Source organism: Polyodon spathula, chromosome 52, assembly GCF_017654505.1.
Source record: "Polyodon spathula isolate WHYD16114869_AA chromosome 52, ASM1765450v1, whole genome shotgun sequence".
Lineage (NCBI taxonomy): Eukaryota > Metazoa > Chordata > Actinopteri > Acipenseriformes > Polyodontidae > Polyodon > Polyodon spathula.
This window is the reverse complement of record NC_054585.1, coordinates 155,102-176,399: the sequence shown is the minus strand read 5'-3', so window position 1 is coordinate 176,399 and position 21,298 is coordinate 155,102. Positions and strand designations below refer to the sequence as shown.

Here is a 21,298-nt window from a genome sequence, read left to right as displayed (position 1 = left end):
TATTCCTCTAAGAAATTGTCTTTCCCTTTTGTGCTTGCTTCTAAAAATGGTCCATTGAGTTAGAGGGCAAAGTTTGCCCATAATAAAATAACTTCAAACAGTAATGGAACTGCTGCTAGTTATCTTTTGCTAGTTTTATAATACATACCATTTTACTTAATGTTGGGACAAGTTTTGCACTTGCTTCAGATTGGTCATTATTTTATGTCCGACAGTGTGCAGAACGACGGGGAGAGTAATACAAGGAAAAATATTTTAATTACCTTAAGATTTCAGGAGCTTAAAGTAATATGGCACTGGCTGCAAAAAACCAAAATGACTGCGGCTACTGTCATTCTTATGCACAAAAAGAGTTTACTTGGTTTGACAAAAAGTTTAATATGAAAAAGTTGAAAATGAATTTCAATAAAGTCAAGATTAACAACAAGTTTTTCCATAATGAAAAAAAAAACACATTCTAGCCTTCTTCAAAGACGGGCGTTTGTTATTTTGAAATACCACTGCTTCAGATTATTACGTGCTTAAACCCAATCATGGCCCCACAGCAACACAAACCTACAAACTTCTTTATTATAATAGAATAATAATAAAAAAATACTGTTTCTCTTGCCTTTCCTTTTTTTTTAAATGAATTAAATTCAGAATAAAAAACAAACTAAACTAACAACTACCTAGCCTATATTATTTCATGAATTCTTTTTTTTTTTTTGTAGTCTCCAAACTGCCCAGCACCTTGCTGCAGACGCGCTGCTGCGAGCAGCAGCTGTAGTAAACAGTGCAGTTCGGACTATGGCTCAAAGCAATGCGTGCAGGTATGTTTTATTGTGTTTTGTTTTCTTCTTTTAATCGATGACAGACTTCCGGCGTCTTACGAATGACTTCCATTTATTTCATTTTAAATTTTTTAAGGTCACAACAATCAAGTGCGTATGAAAACATTTTTAGTTCTCCGAAATAAAAAAATAAAAAAGTAATAGACATTACTCATTTTTTTTTGGACATAGGAATGGACCTGGGTGAGGCCATTTTGAGCTGTACGTCTTAGCGCTGCCCTTTGCAAAGGTTAAGCAATTACATGTGTGTCTACGTTACCAAGTTCATTACTTATAATAATAATTCAGCAAAACCTGCCAAGGAAACACAGACAGAAAACACAACGGTAGTCTTGAACAACATAAAGTGCGGTTCAAATAATATAAACATTCTCAGCAAATATGACTTTTCCCAAGATTATTTAAATGTATTTTTTTCCAGGTCTGGAAATCAGAGTTTTCAGATTCCTTGACACTTCCAGCATTTCCTTGACCGTACAAACCCCGAGTATATATCCAAAAAATGCAGAATACAGATTAAAGGAGGGAATGATGAGGCTGTACAACGAATGCACAGGTGACACCGAACTTGGAATTTCACACTAGAATTCAGAAAACAATGTTGCAAATGGGAAAAAAAAAAAAAACACACCTCAGATTTAACAGATTTGCTGGATCAGTTTTATTCAGAAAATTAACTCTAAACAGGATTAATCACTTCAGAAATACAGCAGACAATTGCTTTTTCCATATTATTGCGTTTCTCTTCACATTCTTTTAAAACTGATGCGTATATTTATTGCAAATAAATATGAGTAACCCTCAATATTAAATCACATCCCCACCCACCTATCATTAGATTTACAAGTAAGTAATGCCACAGCAGCAGGAAAGGATGCAAACTTTTTTTTTTTTTTTTTTTTTTTTACTACTACTCAATGAATATACAATATGTTACACAGATACAGTATTTACAGAATTCTTTAGAGAAGACATCCTTTCCCAATCATTTTAATAACAGAACTAGGGCAAGGATCCAGTTGCATCACTTCTTACACACATGTATTTAATACAGCCAGTTAAATTCCTAAGTTTTGGAACAGAGGTCTCAAATCTTAGACCCTCAAACAATTTAGTCCATTTGAATTTTGTGATGGCACCTTAAATCTTTTCAGCCACCAAAAAATTAATTGCAGTTGGGAGCATTACAGGAATACTGGGTGCCTTGTGGAAACAAGGTTTAAACCCATTTCCTTAATCGCACCCTAAGATCAGAGGCTGGAGAACCCATAATTTTTTATATTGCAAAATACAGTCTTGTTTGGAGTAACTGAGAGTCTATAAAATAAAGATAATCTGGAAGATGACTCAGATGACACAGTAAAGCAGCACTGAGTGCTACGCCAACCCCCATTATCTGTTACTCTCTTCATCGTCTGCTGTTGAAGTCAAGTACTGGGTAAATTAAATCTTACCCAATACCTGACACAAGATCTGCATTGTCAGAACAGAAGTTACATTTTCTTTTTCACTACACTTGCATCACTTTTCTTTAGACTTTTCTCAAACACTACCGAAATCGTGAATTCTAAAGTTTAAATGATTTCGATATCCACACAGTACATATTTTTTAAAAGAGGTACCAAAAATGTGATCATACTTTTAAATAGTGTAGTATTTAAAACAGTATAGGCAACAAAGGCTTTTAAATAAAATGCTGTACCTCTTTTAAGATTGCCTTGACCAGTGACCAGTGTAAGACCAGTGACAATTGATTCTACTCATAAATCATACAAAATCTGAGTATTCATCTGGGTAATCCCATCTTTAAATGCCATATTAAAACACTCAAATTTCTTCATTAGAGTTCATAATTCATTACATCAATGAATAAAACAAGAGCAAAGTGTGCTGCCCACAGTCTCCTCATTGTTCAAAATTGAATCTTTCTTGTCACCAGCCACCTCTGACCTGTAGTGTCGTCATTCTTCTCACCCAAGTTCATAGTTTATGCACCCTGCCCCATCAAAAAGTTTATTACAATTTAAAAGGTTTCATGTTTGTTACCCTAGATTTTTTTTAAAACACAAAAAACAAGAAGGAAATATTCTTGCTATACAACCTTTCTTTTTATTCAACAATCCTTTAAATAAATCTTTCAAACACAAACTATTTATGGTGGACCTCTTCATTAGTACAAAGTGCATTTCTTATATCCTAATAACACGTCAATTTGTCTGCAAGCAAGGAACCAATGAACCCCGAAGTAACCTGCAGAATTACGTGCAGGACAATCTTAGTTATTTTGCTATTTCAGGTCCCAGTCATTTATGTTTAAGTTTCAGTAATCAGCATATTTATTTATTTATTTATGTTTTTAAATGTGCAAGATATAATTCTAAATTCTGGACAACTATCATGTCAACAGGCAGATATTGACAGTAGTCATAAGCCAGTGTTTATGGTTCCTATTCTGAGACTATTGTAGTCCAGCTGTAGTTTGTAGTGATATGAATTTCCCAGTCCAAATACATAGTGCTTGAATAGAACGGAGGGTTCATGACTTTGCAATTCACCAATACCAAGCTGCAGAAAAAATATAGTAAAACATGGAAGCCTTAGCAGTGTTTTGGGGTCATTTTTAAGGATTCCTATTCCGAGAACACCGCTTTTCATACTGCCATTGTGCACAATTTGATAACTTATTTGTTCTATTTTACGTCTCCTGAAGAATGTAGAACGCTGCACATAAAAACATTTTAAATCAGGTTTATCATCTTGCTGGGAATAGCTGCAATTTTTGCCTTTTCTTGAAAAGCTTCTTTAAAACTGATGGCACAGAGCTAAAACTTTAATGGCAGAAATCAGAAAATGGTATAATTCATTGGTGTAAAACAACAAAACCACCCAAGTTATGAAACAGTCAGAAAGGATTCAGACAACAGTGAGCATGTTTTTGTTGTTGCCTGCAGTGTTATTTGAGTTTGTTGGGTTCCTCCACTGCTATGCAAACTGCAGACATTTTCAGCTCAGACGATTGTGATTTTAACCTCGTCGTTGTCATCAGCCCGGTAGAAGAAGGGGATGCAGGGGTTCTCCCCGAAGAAGGAGCTGGGCCGGGCCTGAGGGTTCTGGATCTCCTGCAGCAGCTGCATGATCTGACGGGTAGTCCTGTCTTCCTGGTGTCCGGGCTTCCCCTCCTGGGGGGCTGCACTCTGCTCCGACTTGCCTCCAGCCACCTCATCTGACAAACTTACTTCCGGCATTTCTACAACAGGAAGTGGGAAGAGAAGACCAGAAGAAATGAAACAACCCTTTATTGTCCATATTCTCAGTTCCCCAGTATTGTTTTACCCATTGGTTAAAGGATATTGGCACCACAAATAAAATGTAGCCCAAGATCATAAATTCTGAAAGAATACAACTTTTGAAAACTTGTTAAATTGCTCTATTATTTATAACATTTCTATTTCAGGGAACCAGGGTTACGATAATAACCTAAAGTTCCCTTTCAAGTACTAAATGTATCCATCACAAGTCACAAAGTGCATTACTTGCAGAACGACTTAAATCTGAGAGGGTCAGATGGTAAGGCTGCCACAATATAGATTGATTATTTATTTATTTATTATTTTTAGTACGTAGCAGGAATCAATTGTCTACAGGTGCTTCCAGTATCGACATGATGCCGCAGTTAGCATTCTGGTCCCAAAGCCACGGTTTTGAGGATCCAGCACATTTATTCTGTAAAACCTTATGAAAACTATGGACCGTGGCCCATACTGCAGCATCAGTGATGGATGCATCCTGGAACAATGCCCAAGAACTAGACATACCTCTGTGGAGTGACCTTCACAGGGGGGGCAAGTTGGACTGTTTATAAGCAGTCTTGACTGTCTCTGCAATCCAACCAGACAGCCTCTGTTTAGACAGGGCTTTACCGTGGGCCTTAGCAGCATAGCAGATGAACAGCTGTTTTGGACTGCCTCCAACTTTTAGTTCTGTCAATATAACACGCTAAAGCTGGGACAGGGCAAAGCGCATGGAGCTTACACTCCCTATCCTACTGGAAAGGAGGGGTGGAAAGCCTCCAGCTCCACTGACTGGTTAACGTGAAAGGCTGAAATACATTTACGCAAGAAAGCCGTGTTGGTGCGGAGCGTGACCTTGGTCCCAAGCACAGTATGGACAGGTGATCAAAAGAACACAGTATGGCGGTTCTTTTCAGAAACTGACCCTGGTACTGCACAGTGCAGCCTCTGTTCTGTTACAGTTAACTTAGGATCAAATAAAGGAAAACAGAAAAATATGTTCAATATCTGGAATAACCTGAAGACCCACCACCCCAGTGCTTACAGCAAAACACAATCTAAGAAAGAGGAGCAAGAAAGCACTAAAACTTCACAGAGCCAGAAACCAACCTACTGATGGTTAAATCGAAGGCATGGGACACAAATGATCCCAGATCTAAGGCATCTAACTGATGATCAGCCATTTACTGTAGTGTCTGATGTTGGTTTTCAACATACTTTAAAAGTAGAAAAAAAGTCAAGTCTCTAGTGACAGCAGAGAATGCTGGCCACAGCATATCTTTCATTACTGACTTTTGGTCAGTCTGACTGCTCATTGGATTGACAATGACTGGAAGAGAATGTCAGCTGTTCTCAATGTATGGCCAATGTGTGGGTCTCACACTGAAGAGTACGTTGGACAGACCTTCATAAATATGCTGAATTACTGGGAGATCAGCACAGATAGAGTACTGCTAGTTCTGAGAGACAGCGGAGCAAACATGGTGGAAGGAATGCAACGAATTGAGATACCTAAATCTAAGCTGCACTTTTCATACACTACAGCTCATGATAAATGATGTCATTTCCAGTCAAAGAGCAGTGATAGACATTATGTCTAATCAAATGAAGTGCAACTCATATCAGCCACTCTGTGCTTGCCAAGCAATGTTTACATGCCATACAGGAAGAGCTCGATCTCCCCAAACACAACATTACACAGTCTGTCCCAACTCGCTGGAAATCAACCTTGCACACGCTACAGAGAATGATAGCACAGAAACGTGCACTAAATGTTTACTGCAGTGAATATGAACACTTTCCATGCATGACTAATGATCAGTGGGACACTGCCTCACATCTAGTGGAAACTAACTTCTGTTGAAGAAACGAGCAAAGCTGGTGGCTCTTCATCTTGCATCATTCCAAGTGTCAATGTCTAAAACGCCTACTTCAGGATGAAGGACCTTCCTCCAGAGGAATTCAAACTATGCACAGCACAATTCTGCAGGGCTTTACAAGATGGTTCTTTGAAATATGATGTCCAATCTGTGGTACTTGCACGTGTGCTTGGCCCCTGCTATGAAGGATATTTTCATCTGTGTGTACCTTAACCAAAGCCAAAGCATGGCTCGTGGGTGAAGCCGAGGCGTGGCTCGTGGGTGAAGCCGAGGCGTGGCTCGTGGGAAAAGCAGAGAGCTTCAAAAGCAGCAAGCCAACCAAGCTGTAGTACCAGCACTGAAAAGAAAGTAACCCCAAAAAAACTAAAGGAAAAAGTGCCTCCTACAAGTTTACTACACAGTACATACGACCATTTTCTTGGTTCAAGTCAAGCTGAAAGCTCTGAAGTGGTTGTTAAGCTTGAGGAACAGATTGATCTGTACTTAAGTGAGCCAGTCATAGATCCAGAAGTGGTAAGCCGCTGGAGTGGTGGAAAGTAAACGGTGAGCGATACAACGTTCTATCACCACTGGTAAGAAAATCTCTCTGTGCTCCACCTTCAGTTCTTCAGCACTGTTGGCAACACACATGACGACAAAAGCAGAAGTATGAAGACGAGAATGCTGAAAAATGAACCTTTCTGTATTACAACCTGTAGCTCTTAAACTGGAACTATTAGAAAACAGAAAAAAAAAAAAAAAAAAAAAAGATAAATCTTACGAGGCGTGGCTTATATGTGAAAAAATATAACACATCCCACAACCAAACATATGATATCATTGGAAAGGTCTACTTAATGCCTTTCTTAATGCCTTTTGCTTTAGAAATTCCCTAAATAACTACACATTTAAGCAAATACTAAAAAAAGTTCAGAAATACAGGACGACATACTTATCAACTCTCTGATGTTAATTAAGTTAGGTTGAAAGGAAAATGGCGATACTTTCAGGGCGTATAGAGGCTTTATGCTTGCAGGAGCAGAGCAGCACTACGTCACCCTCCTCAGACGAGTGTCTTTGGTATGAAGTTTTCAGGTTCAGATGTCTTAATGTGCAACGCCTATTTTGTAATGGTTAATATTCGCTACTTGAAAGGGAACTTCAAAACAGCAAACAAAAGATGTGTGCAAGTCTGAAGGGAGCATAAGTATGTAGATATCCCTTATAAATCGAATGAGGCCTCTGTCTCAATGGGTAAATCTCTGGGTTAAATAAACAAATAAATAACAAATAATATTGAATTGTGAGCGCCTACCTTCTCCGTCAGTGGCATTTAGCTCGATGCGCCTCTCAGCAGGGACACTGGGCTCTACGTTGCTGGCAACCACATCCAGGTTTTGTACTGAACTGACGTATTTGCTGTACCATTCGTTCCTCTCGCCAACCAACCGCATCACCAGATCTTGTAACTCCCCAAGCTTCACCTGCACAGACAATACAGGAAACATATGTTTAGAGTGAGGTAAAGCCCATAAAACCAGATCAGAGACAGACAAGTTCAATGATTGTAATGATTTTTACTTTGTTTTTTCCTGATTATTAATAATGCAATCAAAAGCAGGGAGCCCATTACAGCTAGGCCTTGAACAATGTGATGCATATTTTTATACCCTATAAATAACTCGCCTTTATATGAGATCAGTTGCACTTAAATGCAGTTTATCATGCACAGAGTAAATGGAAAGTTATCTCATAAAAAATCCTCCGAAAATCTGTTGCACAATTAACAGGTATCATGATATTATAATGAAGAACCATCTCAAATCAAATATGTTAGGTGAGGAATTAAAATAAGTATATTTAGCACTTGTTCAAAAAATATACACCGAAAAGTCCAAGCCGTTATAATGATACATAAAAATATCAAAATGAGGTAGATAAGCCACTACACCTTCATCTCTTCTTTGTCCTTGGCCAGCATACTGATATACTCCTCCTTCTCGGTGTTCCTCTGCTTCATGATGGCTCTCTGATTCTGATACAGGGCGATGTACTCCCCTGGAGCACAGAGGAAGGGACGGTCAGGGGAAGCAACTTGCCACTCACCCTAAACATAACTCTACGCTTACTGGAGAAAATGTTACATTATTATCATAACCAAGGTTCCCTGAAATAGGAATGTAACCATTACTGTACGGGTATTAACCTCTTAAAGACCTGAAACCTGAATAAGATGTACCAAAGCTGCTTGCAGAGCCTGTGACGCTGTCATGTCCCATCCCCGAGGACATAAATGAATGGCACTCGATCTCATCGTCATTCTTCCTTCAAGCCTGCTGCAATCATGGGCGCAGACCTTGAAGGTTAATGGTTACTTTTCTATTACAAGGAACAAGGGTTATGATAATAACCTAATGTTCCTTATGAAGTACGAAATGTAACCATTACTGTGTGGGTAAGTACACTCAAGCCATCGCAAGTGCAAGACTGCTACACCAATGGAATGCTACAAGGCTAAAGGCTGCTACCCACCAGACACAATGTGATAAGCAAAACTGTGCAGTGATGCGACAAAATGAACAGATGAACAAAATGATTTTTTGCGCGACAACTGGAAGGGGGTGGAATGAAGTCTCCAATTCCACAAACTGGTTGATATGGAATGCCGAGACTGTGTTGGTCAAAAGCGGCAGAATTGGTACACAGCGTAACCCTTGTCCTGGCCTGTCAGGATGTGAGTGGTGTGGAAAGAAGTGAATGTCCAAATCAGGAGGTATATTTACAATGAAAAGGTTACTTTTTAAAAACTACAATCCCCCTATGACAGCAATGGTATGGGGGTTAAAACGGCAGGTTTTCAGTCCCACACAAAACGGTTGAACAAATAATAAATCACAATACATTAAATCCACAAGTGCACAGAAAAGTGCTCCCGGTGAAATACGTTCTTCATGTGGTGCTGCTAGCTGTGATGTGATGTGCAGTGATAGTGGTGCTCTGGGGTTTGTGCTGCCTCTGTGGCTGCAGCTTACAGGAGTCTTTTGTACTTTACCAGAATTTTTACATGAGCATCAGCATTGATGATGCAAAAAAAACAACCGAGGACACGGCCTTGGTGTCCTCATAACTATACGGACACGAGTGGGAAGGTATATAATAGTTGCCTTGGCCATTGGTGTGCCAAGGCACCTATCACCAGTGGGTCCCGCCTCCTGTTCTGGAGAACCAAAGGGGACAGTGGGTCAATTAGTGGGAGGCAAAGAGATCTATCTCTGCTCTCCATGAATCTCTCCCAAATGGCTCACCACCGCAGGGTGAAGCCCCCACTCCAAGGCGCTGGGAACTCCCCTTGAGAGGAGGTCCGCCGCACAGTTTAAATCACCCCAGGCAGGTGTATTGCCCACAGTGATAGGAGATTCTCATGCGCCCAGAGCAAAATCTTGTGGCCTACGTGATGGAGACCCGGAGACTTGAGGCCACCCTCGTGGTTAATGTAAGCCACCACTGTTGTGTTGTCTGTACGGACAAGTGCGTCTCCCTTCAACATCCTGCAAAAATTTCTGCAAGTCCAGGTAAACTTGCCTGCAGATCGAAAATATTGGGCTGCTGCCCACCTTGTGATTTGGCCTGAGGCTTTTGCCTCTGCGCCCGGTGGCGGAACCTATTATAGGGCTGGTTCTGAATACCATCTCTGACCGCCTGTGCCCGTCCCTGAGGCTGCTGGGGCCAGGAGCGCCAGTTTGATGCTGGTTGGTCACTTTTTTGGAAGCAATCACACCACATGCGGTGATGTTGGATCCTGTCCGATATCATCAAAAGCACAGGTCTCTAGTTGTTTTTTCTCCTGAAAAAGCTGAGAAAACCTTTCAATGCCCGAGTGAGACCAATAGGAGCTGAATGTAGCCAAAAAATAAAAAAAGGGTTGTATCTGATAGCCCCATGCACCACAGAGATAACACGGACATAAACAAAGGAGGTAGCTGCTTCTGCATCCAGCGCTCAAAGAATATCACAGACATTTCCAAAGCTTTTTGAGATGTTATAGTAATAAAATAATGACCTGGATCACATTATTGAGGAGTTTGGTGATAAAACAACTAATTAGGAGAGGATTTATCAGTATGCACGTCTATAACAAGGTATATGAAAAATGCAGCGAACAAGGGGTGGGGCTTGGCTGGAGATACAGTATTGAGTGTTATTTTGCGATTCAGTGCCTTTTAAACCTGTTTTATTCTGAAAAAAAAATATTAAAACAGCGCATGTAAAAATAAATTGGACCCGACGCTCCTGCCAAGCGCTGAATAAATGGACCGCAAAGGGTTAAGGATCATCTCTGACATCCGACACTGCTTGTTGAGGCAGACAGCGACCTTGGACAGGAGCGCCACATTAGGCACCTTTACCAACACTGCAACAGAATAGCAAGACTGCAGGGGTACTCTTGATCAATGGTATAAGCACAGCTGATAAGGAGAGTCTAACTGCAGGAGATGTGCTGTCTGATCCTCAGACAGGAATACCAGCTCCTGTTTGCCCACATACTCAGAGGCAGCGATAGCAAACACATCATGCTGCTGCTAATCTACACTTGTAGTCCCCTGGGACCCCATAGGGACAGGCAGGGCAGGCAGTACCTGGTGTGAAACTGCTGCCCAGAGCTTCTCCATTTGCTCAGTCTGCCGATCACTTGGACCGGTGACTCTTCAGGGGAGAAGGAGAGGCAGAAGAGGATGAGGACCATGAGGACAGCTTCCTGCACGGGCTGCTTTCCTGGGTGTGTCGTCCACTTTCCCTTGGCACGAGGGTGGGAGGGGGGAGGACAAAGCCACCTCTCTAACAGAGGGTGAAGAGCGCTGTGCAGGAGTGAAGGACACAGAGCGCTCAAGTAGAGCTGTAGTGGAGACATTTCTCAGCATACAATTGGAGAAATGAGCACAAAACTTGCAGAAACTGCAGTTTACGAGTGCCTCCTTTGTGTGCTCTTGCCACAGGCAGGAAGAGCATGTGCCATGCTTGTCTTCCACAGGCAGGCTGGCCTTGCATGTGTCACAGGGGTAAACTCAGGCATGATATAAGAAACAAGCAATGTACAGTAAGAATGTACAGTTGCTGCCTCAACTGCTAAAGACAGCAACTGGACTGTCAAGAAGCTTGGTACCAGACCAGAGAATGGAAGCACCAGGTCGGTAGTGGGTCGGAACCAGGACAGTATTGGGTCGGTTCGGCGTCTGCAGCACTGGGCTGGTATAGACCCAGTACAGTTTATTCTGCACCGTACCGGTGTAGTAACCTCGGCCCCAGTACGGGTCTGCTTGGTTTGCAGTTACCACAGGTAGCAGTGTACAGGGATGCCCACCTGTGCAAGCTACTGGCAAAACCACTCAGTCAGTACCCACTGAAGACTGAGGGAAGCCAGCTTGTTAGCAAATTAACAGCCCTCGTAATGGTGATGTGAAAGCGGTCACCAAAACAGCATCAAGATGCTGTGGGAGGGATTCCTGAAGCAGCCTCCTGGTCCTGCGGAGCGCTGCTGAGCCCTGCGCGCAGACTCTGAAAACAGAAAAACATAACGAGAAAATAAATTATTTCTCACATGCAATAATACAGTAATATAATTGCTTAAATTATACAAGCTGTCTCGTAATTTTGGCAGAAGCCAAAATGAGAATAAAATAACTCCAGCCGGAGCTATTTCAGCCTGGGGGAAGAACGCAAAGTCAGCCGACTTACGCTGCTTGATCGCTGGGAAGAGGCGACTCAAGCTGCCAGCTTCACGTGGGGCACAAGGCCGCAGCGGGATGTAGCAAAACAGGCTGTGATGCACAATGTAAACATAATTAGTTTTAAAAAATGAACTTATGCTGTAATAATTTATATCGCATAAATGATGTAAAACACTTAAGCAAAAATAATACAGTCATAAGCAACAAGTACTCATCTGATAAGCTCCTCCTGTCAGGTCAGTCTTCCAAGGAAAAATGTCAATGAGATCTGTGCGTGCCGTTCATTTATGTCCTTGGGGGTTGGACATGACTGTCACAGGCTCTGCAAGCAGCTTTGTTACATCTTATTTGTAATTTCAGGTCTCAGGTTTCAGGTCTTAAAGAGGTTAACACCCATAATGTAATGGTTATATTTCTTATTTGAAAGGGAAATAATGTTAAGCACACAAATAGTTTGAAAAGGTAATCATATAATAAACATTTTTAGTCAAGTACAGCAGTGGCACCTGCTTTTACCAAAACAGTTCTATACTTGTGCTCTTTGAAAACATTCAGTTTGCTATAATAGCACACTCATCTATGTAGTGTTCTGCCGTTACCTATTGTGTCTGTTTCTCCTGAAAGCTGTATACAGCGATGCTCTAGCTCCTCCACTCTCTCCTTCAGGTCTACCTTCTCCTGCATCAGCGCTGTGAATCGAGACTGGGCAGAAACACAGAGAGAGCAGAGAGTCAGTCAGTGAGCAGTAGTGCATCCTAACAGAATGCCTGTTGGAAGTAAAATTCAGTTGTCTCTCTCTTATATGGAGCCAGTGATCTCTTCTGCTAACTTCAAAGCTCTTAAAGTAAGCTCAGCGTCGTGGCTGCAGGGGTACATTCAGCTGGTCTAGTTCACTCCCACGTCTACCTCAGTGTATTCTACAGATACAATGCACATCAAAGCATGCATTAAAACTACTGTATTTTGTCAAAATCTCACCTCTCCTGCATGCTACAGTAAAATGTACAACATGAACTCTACTTATAGAAAATCTCTTTAATTAACTCCCCCAAGAAGGCATTGTATTTTACAATAGTAAGAAGCCTTTTTTTTTTTTTTTCATTGCCAACCTGCAGTTTTTCCATTGCTGCTCTCAGTGCTTCATGTACCTCCACTGGAACTCCATCCACACCTGAGCCTGCAGAGACCAAACAATAAACAGCGGTAACAGCCTACCCTGGAGCAGGTAAAACTTGAAGCAGTCACCCCCTCCCCAAAACTTGCGATATAGTTAAAATATTGTGTATTCTTAACATTTAATAATATCCTCTTTACCTTTTTATGATTACAACCAGTTGATTGATTGTTTTTTTAAATGAAGTTTGTTTCTCAATTTTGCATGGGATAACATTGAAAATATCAACTTGCCATTTTAAATGTTTAAGATATTGGCAGTCAAAAAGGTGGTGGCAGTGAATTACAGAAACACTACAGATCAAGGGGATGCTTAAGTAACAAAAAAAAAAAACTTTTAAATTACATTTTCATTTAACTGGGTGTAGGGGTAAACGGCCACCTGCCACAATGTTCGTTTCAACAAGATGGAAACCTGACTGTCTTGGTAAAAACAAATCTGTAGTAATTATGATTCTCCTGTGTTTTATTTTTGTGTTCATCCAGATACTCAAACTCATTTTTCACATTTCCTTTTTGTCCCACAGGAACACACCTTTCCAGGACTAATGAAAATGTAAAAACATCGGCTCCTGAAACTCAGGTCACAGAGTTCTTGGTACACTTGCCTACCTGCAGAGGCTATAGTGTGATGCTGATGCTCGCTCCTTAGCGATGTCATCTGCTGGATGACAGCCTGGTGCTGCCGTTTCAGCTCACCATACTGTTGGCTTATTTCATCTCTCTCATTCTCCAGCCGAGACAGGGCAGACTTCAGGAAGGCAGCCTGCAAATAAAACCAGTGCAGTCAGACTGTGCACAGAGTCCCTATCAGAGTGCAGCCTCCCTTGCTGTAAATACTACTTTCAAATACTATTATTGCTTTCAAGTCTGCACCTGCTGTGTACTGTCCTATCCCAGAGAAAAAGCTTTAAACTCCATTACCTTTTCAATTAGAACTAAGGGCATGTGAATTTAACGTAAATAGCCTGTTGTAAGAAACCACTGCAGGTGTTGTATTTTCCAGTACATTTAAAAATTATAGACCTGTAGTAACGTAATTCTAAGGCACCCAACTTCAGTCGGAGTTATTCTAATTTCAAGGCGCACATAGGACAGTCACAGTGCTGAACTCTACACCTGTATATCTTGCTTTCCTGTTTGCCTCCATGGTATGCTCAGTTGCGTAATATGAAAACAATTATAATTTAGGTTTTTATCGTAAAACAATCAGTTTTTGTAAATATACAGTATAACACTTTAGTACAAAATGACAACCAGCGATTGACTATTCTCGTGACCTGAGCTGTGTCACAATGCAAGAGAAATCCTACCATTTCTTCCTTGCTCTCGAAGTCTTCGGGGATTGCAATAGGCATTTTCTCAAATCCTTCAGGTAAAGCTTTACTCTCAACACCATCACCTAGATGACCACACATATGAAGTGAATTATACCACTAGTCTAACATACATTCAGTTTATAAGGGCTACTCACAAAGCACCATCTAAAAATGGCCTTTAATAAAAGGTTTAATTGCTCTTAGCACCAGTTTCCATCTCTTAAGGCACGGCTAAGGAAAGGTCACGTGTTTGTAACAAATCATCCAGTTTTGCTAATTTGCATACATTTTCCATCATGTTTTGTATCCTTTACGGCACTTCTGACAACATATGAAGATGATGTCAGCCCCCAGAGTAAAAGAAAGTTTCCTTGCAAATTTTCTTTTAAACCTCATTCCATTTAGAAAAACTTCCTCGATCACACCTGTGCCAGCGGAGGAAGTTGAAGTGATTACAACGAGCGATCATATACCATACGCAAATAAAGACACTGGGGGAAAAATGTAATAATCTACAGCAGACAGTTCTCAGAAATCCTGCTACAATGTCAAGACAAAATGTGCTGCAAGCAAGTGCAAAAAGTGATAAAGGATAGACTGAATTGGCTAACACTGCCTCTAAAACACATTAGCTATAACTGAATGGACTAACACTTTCTAAAAACACAGAGTAACTATGACAATGGGCTAACAGTGCTTCTAAAACACAGAGTAACTATGACTGAATGGACTACAGTCAGCACTCAGACTGTTTTAAAGTAAGTGGACTTCCACTTAGATGTACTAAAGTTGGTTTTGTTGGTACAGTACTATCAAACAAATAGTTTTTTTAATTCAGAATATGATATGATTCTGAAAATATAACTATATTATAAGCCAAAAGAAAAGACGACATGTGGACTGTAATACACGGTGCATACTATGAGGGGGGGTTGTGGTGTAGGAATGGACCCGATTATAGACTGTGTGTGTGACTGTGTCACTGAGGGAAGTGGGAGCAGGTCTGACACAACCAGTCAGGGACAGGGAATGTTGGACCAATGAGTGAGGAATGGGGAAGGACTTGGGTGTGTGTGTGGAGATGACAGTCTGAAAGAGAGAAGCAGGACCTGATGGCAGGAGAACGGAGAGAGTTGAGACAAGAGGAATGAGAGCCATTGTTCACTAAACTAAAAATAAATACAGCGTTTTCTTACTGCTTTGAACTGCAACTGCTGTCTGTCTCATTATATCCTAGAAACCCCGCAGCTCAGAGCTACAATACTTTTAAATCCAGTACGTATTGTAGCAGTATGTAAAATTCCCCATTAACAACCCAACAGCAAAATCAAAATGTTACCCATGCACAGAACTGCATAAAACATAAAAGGCAATGCAATTTAGCAAAAGAAAAAAAAAATCAGTTTCTAGAAGTTGGTATTCAGAATTGCAGAATATAGAGCTTGATAAATCCCTAATGTCACAGTTCACTTGCAAATGAAAATGCACAAAAGCAATTAAAGATTACAGGTTTTAAAAAAAAAAAAAACAGTATCTAAAAATTTTCATGTGAAATTGGAGACAGCGCTGTGTAACTGAACAATCAAGACAGACTGACTTGGCACGCAATAAATAAAATGCAGGCTGTGATGGATAAAGAAGTACATTTTCCATCAGAAAACTGGAAATGGAGTCGGAAATCGCGTGTGACTGGTAACTGCATTAATTTAATGGAGATTGATTTTATTCTTAATGCAAGGGGGCAGGGTAAAACATGACTGATGTGTATCTGGGTAATGGCTAACACTTTCTGAAACAGTAACTGACTGAATGAGCTAACACTGTTTCTAAATCACAGAGTAACTGACTGACGAAAAACACTACCATACAATAATATTTTACGCGATATTGTTTATTATAGAGTGTTATTAAGAATTATATTGAGAGTCGAAGTAATATTTCGATTTAGTTTTTACAAATAAAAAACACATTTCAGACAACAGAGGCATCATGGTCGATTTAATTACGAATCAATTTTCAAGAACTTTCTCAGAAAAAAATGGAGATTGCTAAAAGGAAGGTACAGTATATACCACAAACACCTGAAGAGGAGGGATATACCACAAACACCTGAACCGACACAGGAAGAGGAGGGATATACCACAAACACCTGAACAGACACAGGAAGAGGAGGGATATACTCGCCACTTCCAGAACTGTAATTATTAAAAAGGTATCCGTGGCTTACCGGTAGCTGTCCATTAAAAAAAAATATACTGCTGGAACTGGTCTTTTGTTCAGTACAGAAAAGGTGATATGGAACAGCACTGGCTACAGCAACTGTTACACTCAAAACTTTTGGACAAACCAGGATTGATGTTCAAATAGATAAGCAGAAACACAGGGATACAAGACATAACAATGAGCAAGAACTGGCTTTCAGATGCACGATGAAGCACCAATTTGGTAATTATGTGGAATTACTTTCTCGGACACTTTCTATGACAGCATGTTAAGTAACTGCTTGTCAATAGCCACAGTATTCTCGAGTACTTCTAACAAGATACAGAATGACTTGTTATAATCTTCGGTGTCTCAGGTTTTGAATAAATGGTCAGAAAAAAAAAAATCTATCTTAAATCCTTCGTTTGATGCTTGGCCCTACTTTAACACACAGCAACTTATCCTGTGGTCTATTGCTGTATTCATATACAGTCAAACCTGATTCAAGCAACCACTTAAAACACCATTGAAAAGCAGTCTTGATATAAAAGCCTATAAATGTTAGGTTATTATCATAACATTGGTTCCCTAAAATAGAAATGTAACCATTAACGAATGGGTATTAACCTCTCTAAAATACCCACAACCCGAATAAATTGACACAGAGGCTGCTGAGCAGCTTTGATCTCAGTCATGACGCCCCTGACTGCACGCACAGGACTGCACGCACAGGACTGCACGCACAGGACTCGGCACCATTTTTCCTTCAAGACTGCTGCAGCGACCTTGAAGGTTAAGGTTACATTTCTATTTCAGGAAACCAGGGTTATGATAATAACGTTAGGTTATTATCATAACCCTGGTTCCCTGAAATAGGAATATTAAACCATACAAATGGATGTTTCCCCTTTAGACACCCAAACCTGAAACTTCTTGGCAGAGCAGTGTGATGCCGCCCTTGAGAGTTGCACACACCAACAGCGATGCCATTTTTCTTCGAGGACTGCGACCATGAGCACCGCGACCCTGAAGTTAATGGTTAATATTCCTATTTCAGGGAACCAGGGTTATGATAATAACCTAACGTTCCCTTTCAAGTAGAGAATGTTAACCATTACAAATAGGAGAGTATACCCAAGCTGACACAAGGACATGGTAGCCCCTCACTGAGCTACAAAGCCAACCCGAAACCACCTTGTGCTAGTAATCAGCATCCAGCAATAGCTGGAAGAGACATACGATGAAACCCACCTAATGCTGTGTTGTGAAGGTGGTCTGGAAAGCCGCCCTCAGCACTCTAGTGCTGAAACCAGGGTTATGCGGCTCTACAACATTCAGTCGGTAGAACCTAGTAAAAGTATGGGAGGAAGCCCACACTGCTGCACTGCATATGTCCTGGACAGATGCACCCTGGAACAAAGCCCATGAAGTTGCCTGACCCCTGGTGGAATGGCCAGTGAACTTTTCTGGCAGGTCTTAACTGTGCCCGTCAACCATTCAGACAAATGCTGTTTAGACAGAGCCTGTCCTCTCCGTAACAGACAAAATTATACTGACTGCCTCCAGCTTTTAGTCCTGTCAACATAATACGCTAATGCTTGCACAGGGCAAAGCGTATGGAACTGGTGCTCCCTGTCAGATTGGAAAGGAGGGGAATGGAAAGGTTCCAATTCCACTGACTGGTGAACATGAAAAGCCAGGTTAGAAGTGAAACCTTCATTCTGGCCTTTGAAAATATTAGCCATGTTGTCGATACAGACAACGCTCGCATTTCACTCACCTGTATAGCAGAGGTGAGATTGCAAGCAAGAAAGGCGCCTTGAAAAAAGACAAAAATTTGAGCTCAGCTGAGAGTGCATGGGCTCAGACAGAGGTCACATCAGTACATTAAGCACTACATTCAAGCTCCAACGACGAACCACATCCATACTCCTCAGGAGGTGACAATATAACGCATCACCCCTTAGATCACATGCCCTTGCCTGCACAGGAGCAGGTGGGACGAGATCTGTAGTACCGGAGCTGTTGTGCACTCTTGCAGCAGTTCAGTAAGAACAACCTGCTGTTGTGACAGGACCTCCCAGATATTATCTATCTGCTCCCTATCTGCCAAACGTTAACAGCAAGTTTTCTTTTTCCTCCATTTGAGGGGGAGAAGGCGTGGGAAAATTGGGGAAAGAAGATGGAGTAGGAGGAGGGGAAGGAAGGAAGGCAAGGGGCTTCTTGACTGGACTCCTTCGACTGTGACACTCCCCTTCCCTTGACACAGCCATGGTAGGAGGGTCCAGCCTCACTGATCGTACGTGAGGGAGCGTTTTCTGGAACGATGGGCCAGCCGACAGTCCGCAGTACGCTTAGTGAAAGGGGCACAGAAATCACATGATGTGTGATCAATCAGAGCCTGTTGAGTGTGCTCAGGACCAAGAGAGACAATGCACTCAACATGTCCGTCTTCTAGAGGCAACTTGCCCTTGCAAGAAACACATGCATGAAACCCAGGTAAGACGGAACAGACTCTGCACTATGCAGTACTGCACACAGTAGTAACAGTAAGCAGTGTCAGTACAACCCTACTGGCCAGACCCAGATGGCTCAAATGCAGCCATTCAGGCCCCAGACCCAGAGCTGCAGGGTCGATGGGTCAGGATGCCACAAGCTCCCTTGCACCTGATAATGCGCTTGGGCAATCTCCACGGCTGGCCGCTCAGGAGGTGCATTAGCGCTGAAAACCTTACTGCCCGCAGTGAGAGGAGGCTCTCATGTGCTCAGCACAAACGAGCCAAATGAGATAATCATCCAGATAATTGAGCACTGATGTCCCTGAGTCTCAATGGGGCCAGAATAGCTTCTAAGCACTTTGAAAAGGCACGGGGGGGCTAAACAGAGGCAACACTTGAAACTCGTATGCTATCCCCTGGAAAGCGAACCCGAGATACTTCCTGTGCCCTGCTCTTATGGGGATGTGGAAATAGGCATCTTAAATCAACCGTAGTGAAATAGTTCTAAACAGCCGTCTATTCTCTGCACTCTGCCGTCCGACACAGTGGACAGCATACACCAAGTGATGATTCATTGCAAGACCCAACCATTGAAGGTGGCCAATGACCACTTCCGTGTGAGCGTCTGCCTGAGCTGCAGACTGGGCACAAATGAGCCAGTTGTCCAAATAATTGAGTACTCCGATACCTTTGAGTTGCAGCATGGGGTGAGAGCACAAAGTCAGCCGACTTACGTTGCTTGATCCCTGAGAAGGGGCAAGTCAAACTGCCGGCTTCAAACGGGGCACAAGGCCACAGTAGGCTGTAACAAACAGGCCGTAGTGCACAAATACATGTATTTAGTAAAACTAATACATCGATTATTTGTAATATCACATAGTTTGTGTAAACACAATAAATCTGAATTTAAAAAAAATATTTCCAGAAAAAGTAACAAGTACTTATCTGAATAGGCTCTCCTGCCAGTCAGTTCTTGAAAAGAGAAATGGCGATGAGTTGTGTGCGTGCAATCCTTTTATACCCTCGAGGGCAGGCATGACTGCGTCACAGAGGCTCTGCGAGCAGCTCTGATACAGTTATTCAGGTTGCGGGTTTTTTTTTTTTTTTAAGGATGAAAGTAAATTACATATTTGACATAGCCTCATCAAGAATGAACATGAAAGACATTACAGTCAAGCATAAGAAAGTAAGCGCATATTGTTTTTCAAGACTAAGTTTAAATAGAGTAATTCAAAACAGTACTATGCATTTCTTGTTTAAAGCTATTCAGAGGTTCGTAACATTGTAGACATTTAGGGAGATATATGTCGAAGTTCACACTTTTGAAATGAGAATGCAAACTAATAATATTACTTTCACATAAAAGCATGTACCTTGATCTCTTGGCAATGTGCTGAGCTCTGTATTTGCATGTAGTTCTTGGACCTCTGCTTTCAATTCCTCATTCTCTTTAAACAATTGGCTCAGGTTCTCCTGAAATACAAACCAGTTAGATAGTCATTCTATCCCTTGCACTGCTGACATGTATGTATATATGTATGTATGCATGCAGGGCAATTAGGAAGCAAGTTTACCACATAAACACATGGTGCTTACTTTCTAATCACCCTGTTTTAGACTGATGCATGCTTCGTTGTGTGTGTGGGCCACGGTGGTAAGTCTACATTGGCAATGAGATTGTCAGGGAGGCGCGTACAATTGAAATTGCACATAAATTAGGTTCTACTGTGATAGATAGGCAGATAGATAACATGGACTGGAAAGGAGGGCTATAGTAGAAAATTATTGACCCGCGGGAAGAGTATTTTTACCGACAAGGGGCTTTAATTGACTTTACATATTCCGATTATAGTGGATACATAAATAAATATTGATTTACATATTTTGTTTAAATATAGCCAATACAGCTTAACTAAATAAATAATAAAAACAAATTAACAGAAAATGTTTTTGAAGTTCATAATGCATACTAGGGATGGGATGGTATGAAATTTGCACGGTATGATAACTGTTAAAAATACCATGGTAACCTTAATATCACAGTGTACATCATGCAAGCTATCAAATAATGGCTCAAATGAAGAAAGACTAATGAAAATAACTTAAATTACCATAATTCACAAAAATAAAACCACCAAATCAGACTATCTTTCATGGAATGATTTAAACATTTAGTATTTTACCATGCCAAATAACTTGGTACGTTTCTTTTTTACATTTACGACATTGCACAAGTAAGCTTCCAATGACTATTACACACTATTTCACGCTACATTAAATAATAATAAAAAAAAAAAAAAAAAAACACAACACCGCAATGTACTAAATCTGTGATAAGTGGTTAATTTTACAATAAAATTCATGTTTATCCATTACATTAAACTGACTGTTGATAATC

The 21,298-nt window shown here is 41.0% G+C and overlaps 1 protein-coding gene across 7 annotated transcripts in view; it reads right to left on the bottom strand.

The window, feature by feature from the left end:
* Positions 1–1,460: 1,460 nt before the first annotated feature.
* The window catches only part of golga2 (golgin A2), a 68,752-nt gene continuing 48,914 nt past the window's right edge, over positions 1,461–21,298 (bottom strand). For all 7 annotated transcript variants that reach the window (XM_041239137.1, XM_041239140.1, XM_041239138.1 and 4 more), the window contains 8 exons: positions 20,274–20,373; positions 14,195–14,283; positions 13,494–13,647; positions 12,818–12,885; positions 12,308–12,410; positions 7,934–8,040; positions 7,298–7,466; positions 1,461–4,080 (listed from right to left, as the gene is read on the bottom strand). In XM_041239137.1, coding sequence (XP_041095071.1) covers positions 3,842–4,080; positions 7,298–7,466; positions 7,934–8,040; positions 12,308–12,410; positions 12,818–12,885; positions 13,494–13,647; positions 14,195–14,283; positions 20,274–20,373 — 1,029 coding nt within the window. In that variant the 3' untranslated portion in view covers positions 1,461–3,841. The remainder of the gene's footprint in view (positions 4,081–7,297; positions 7,467–7,933; positions 8,041–12,307; positions 12,411–12,817; positions 12,886–13,493; positions 13,648–14,194; positions 14,284–20,273; positions 20,374–21,298) is intronic.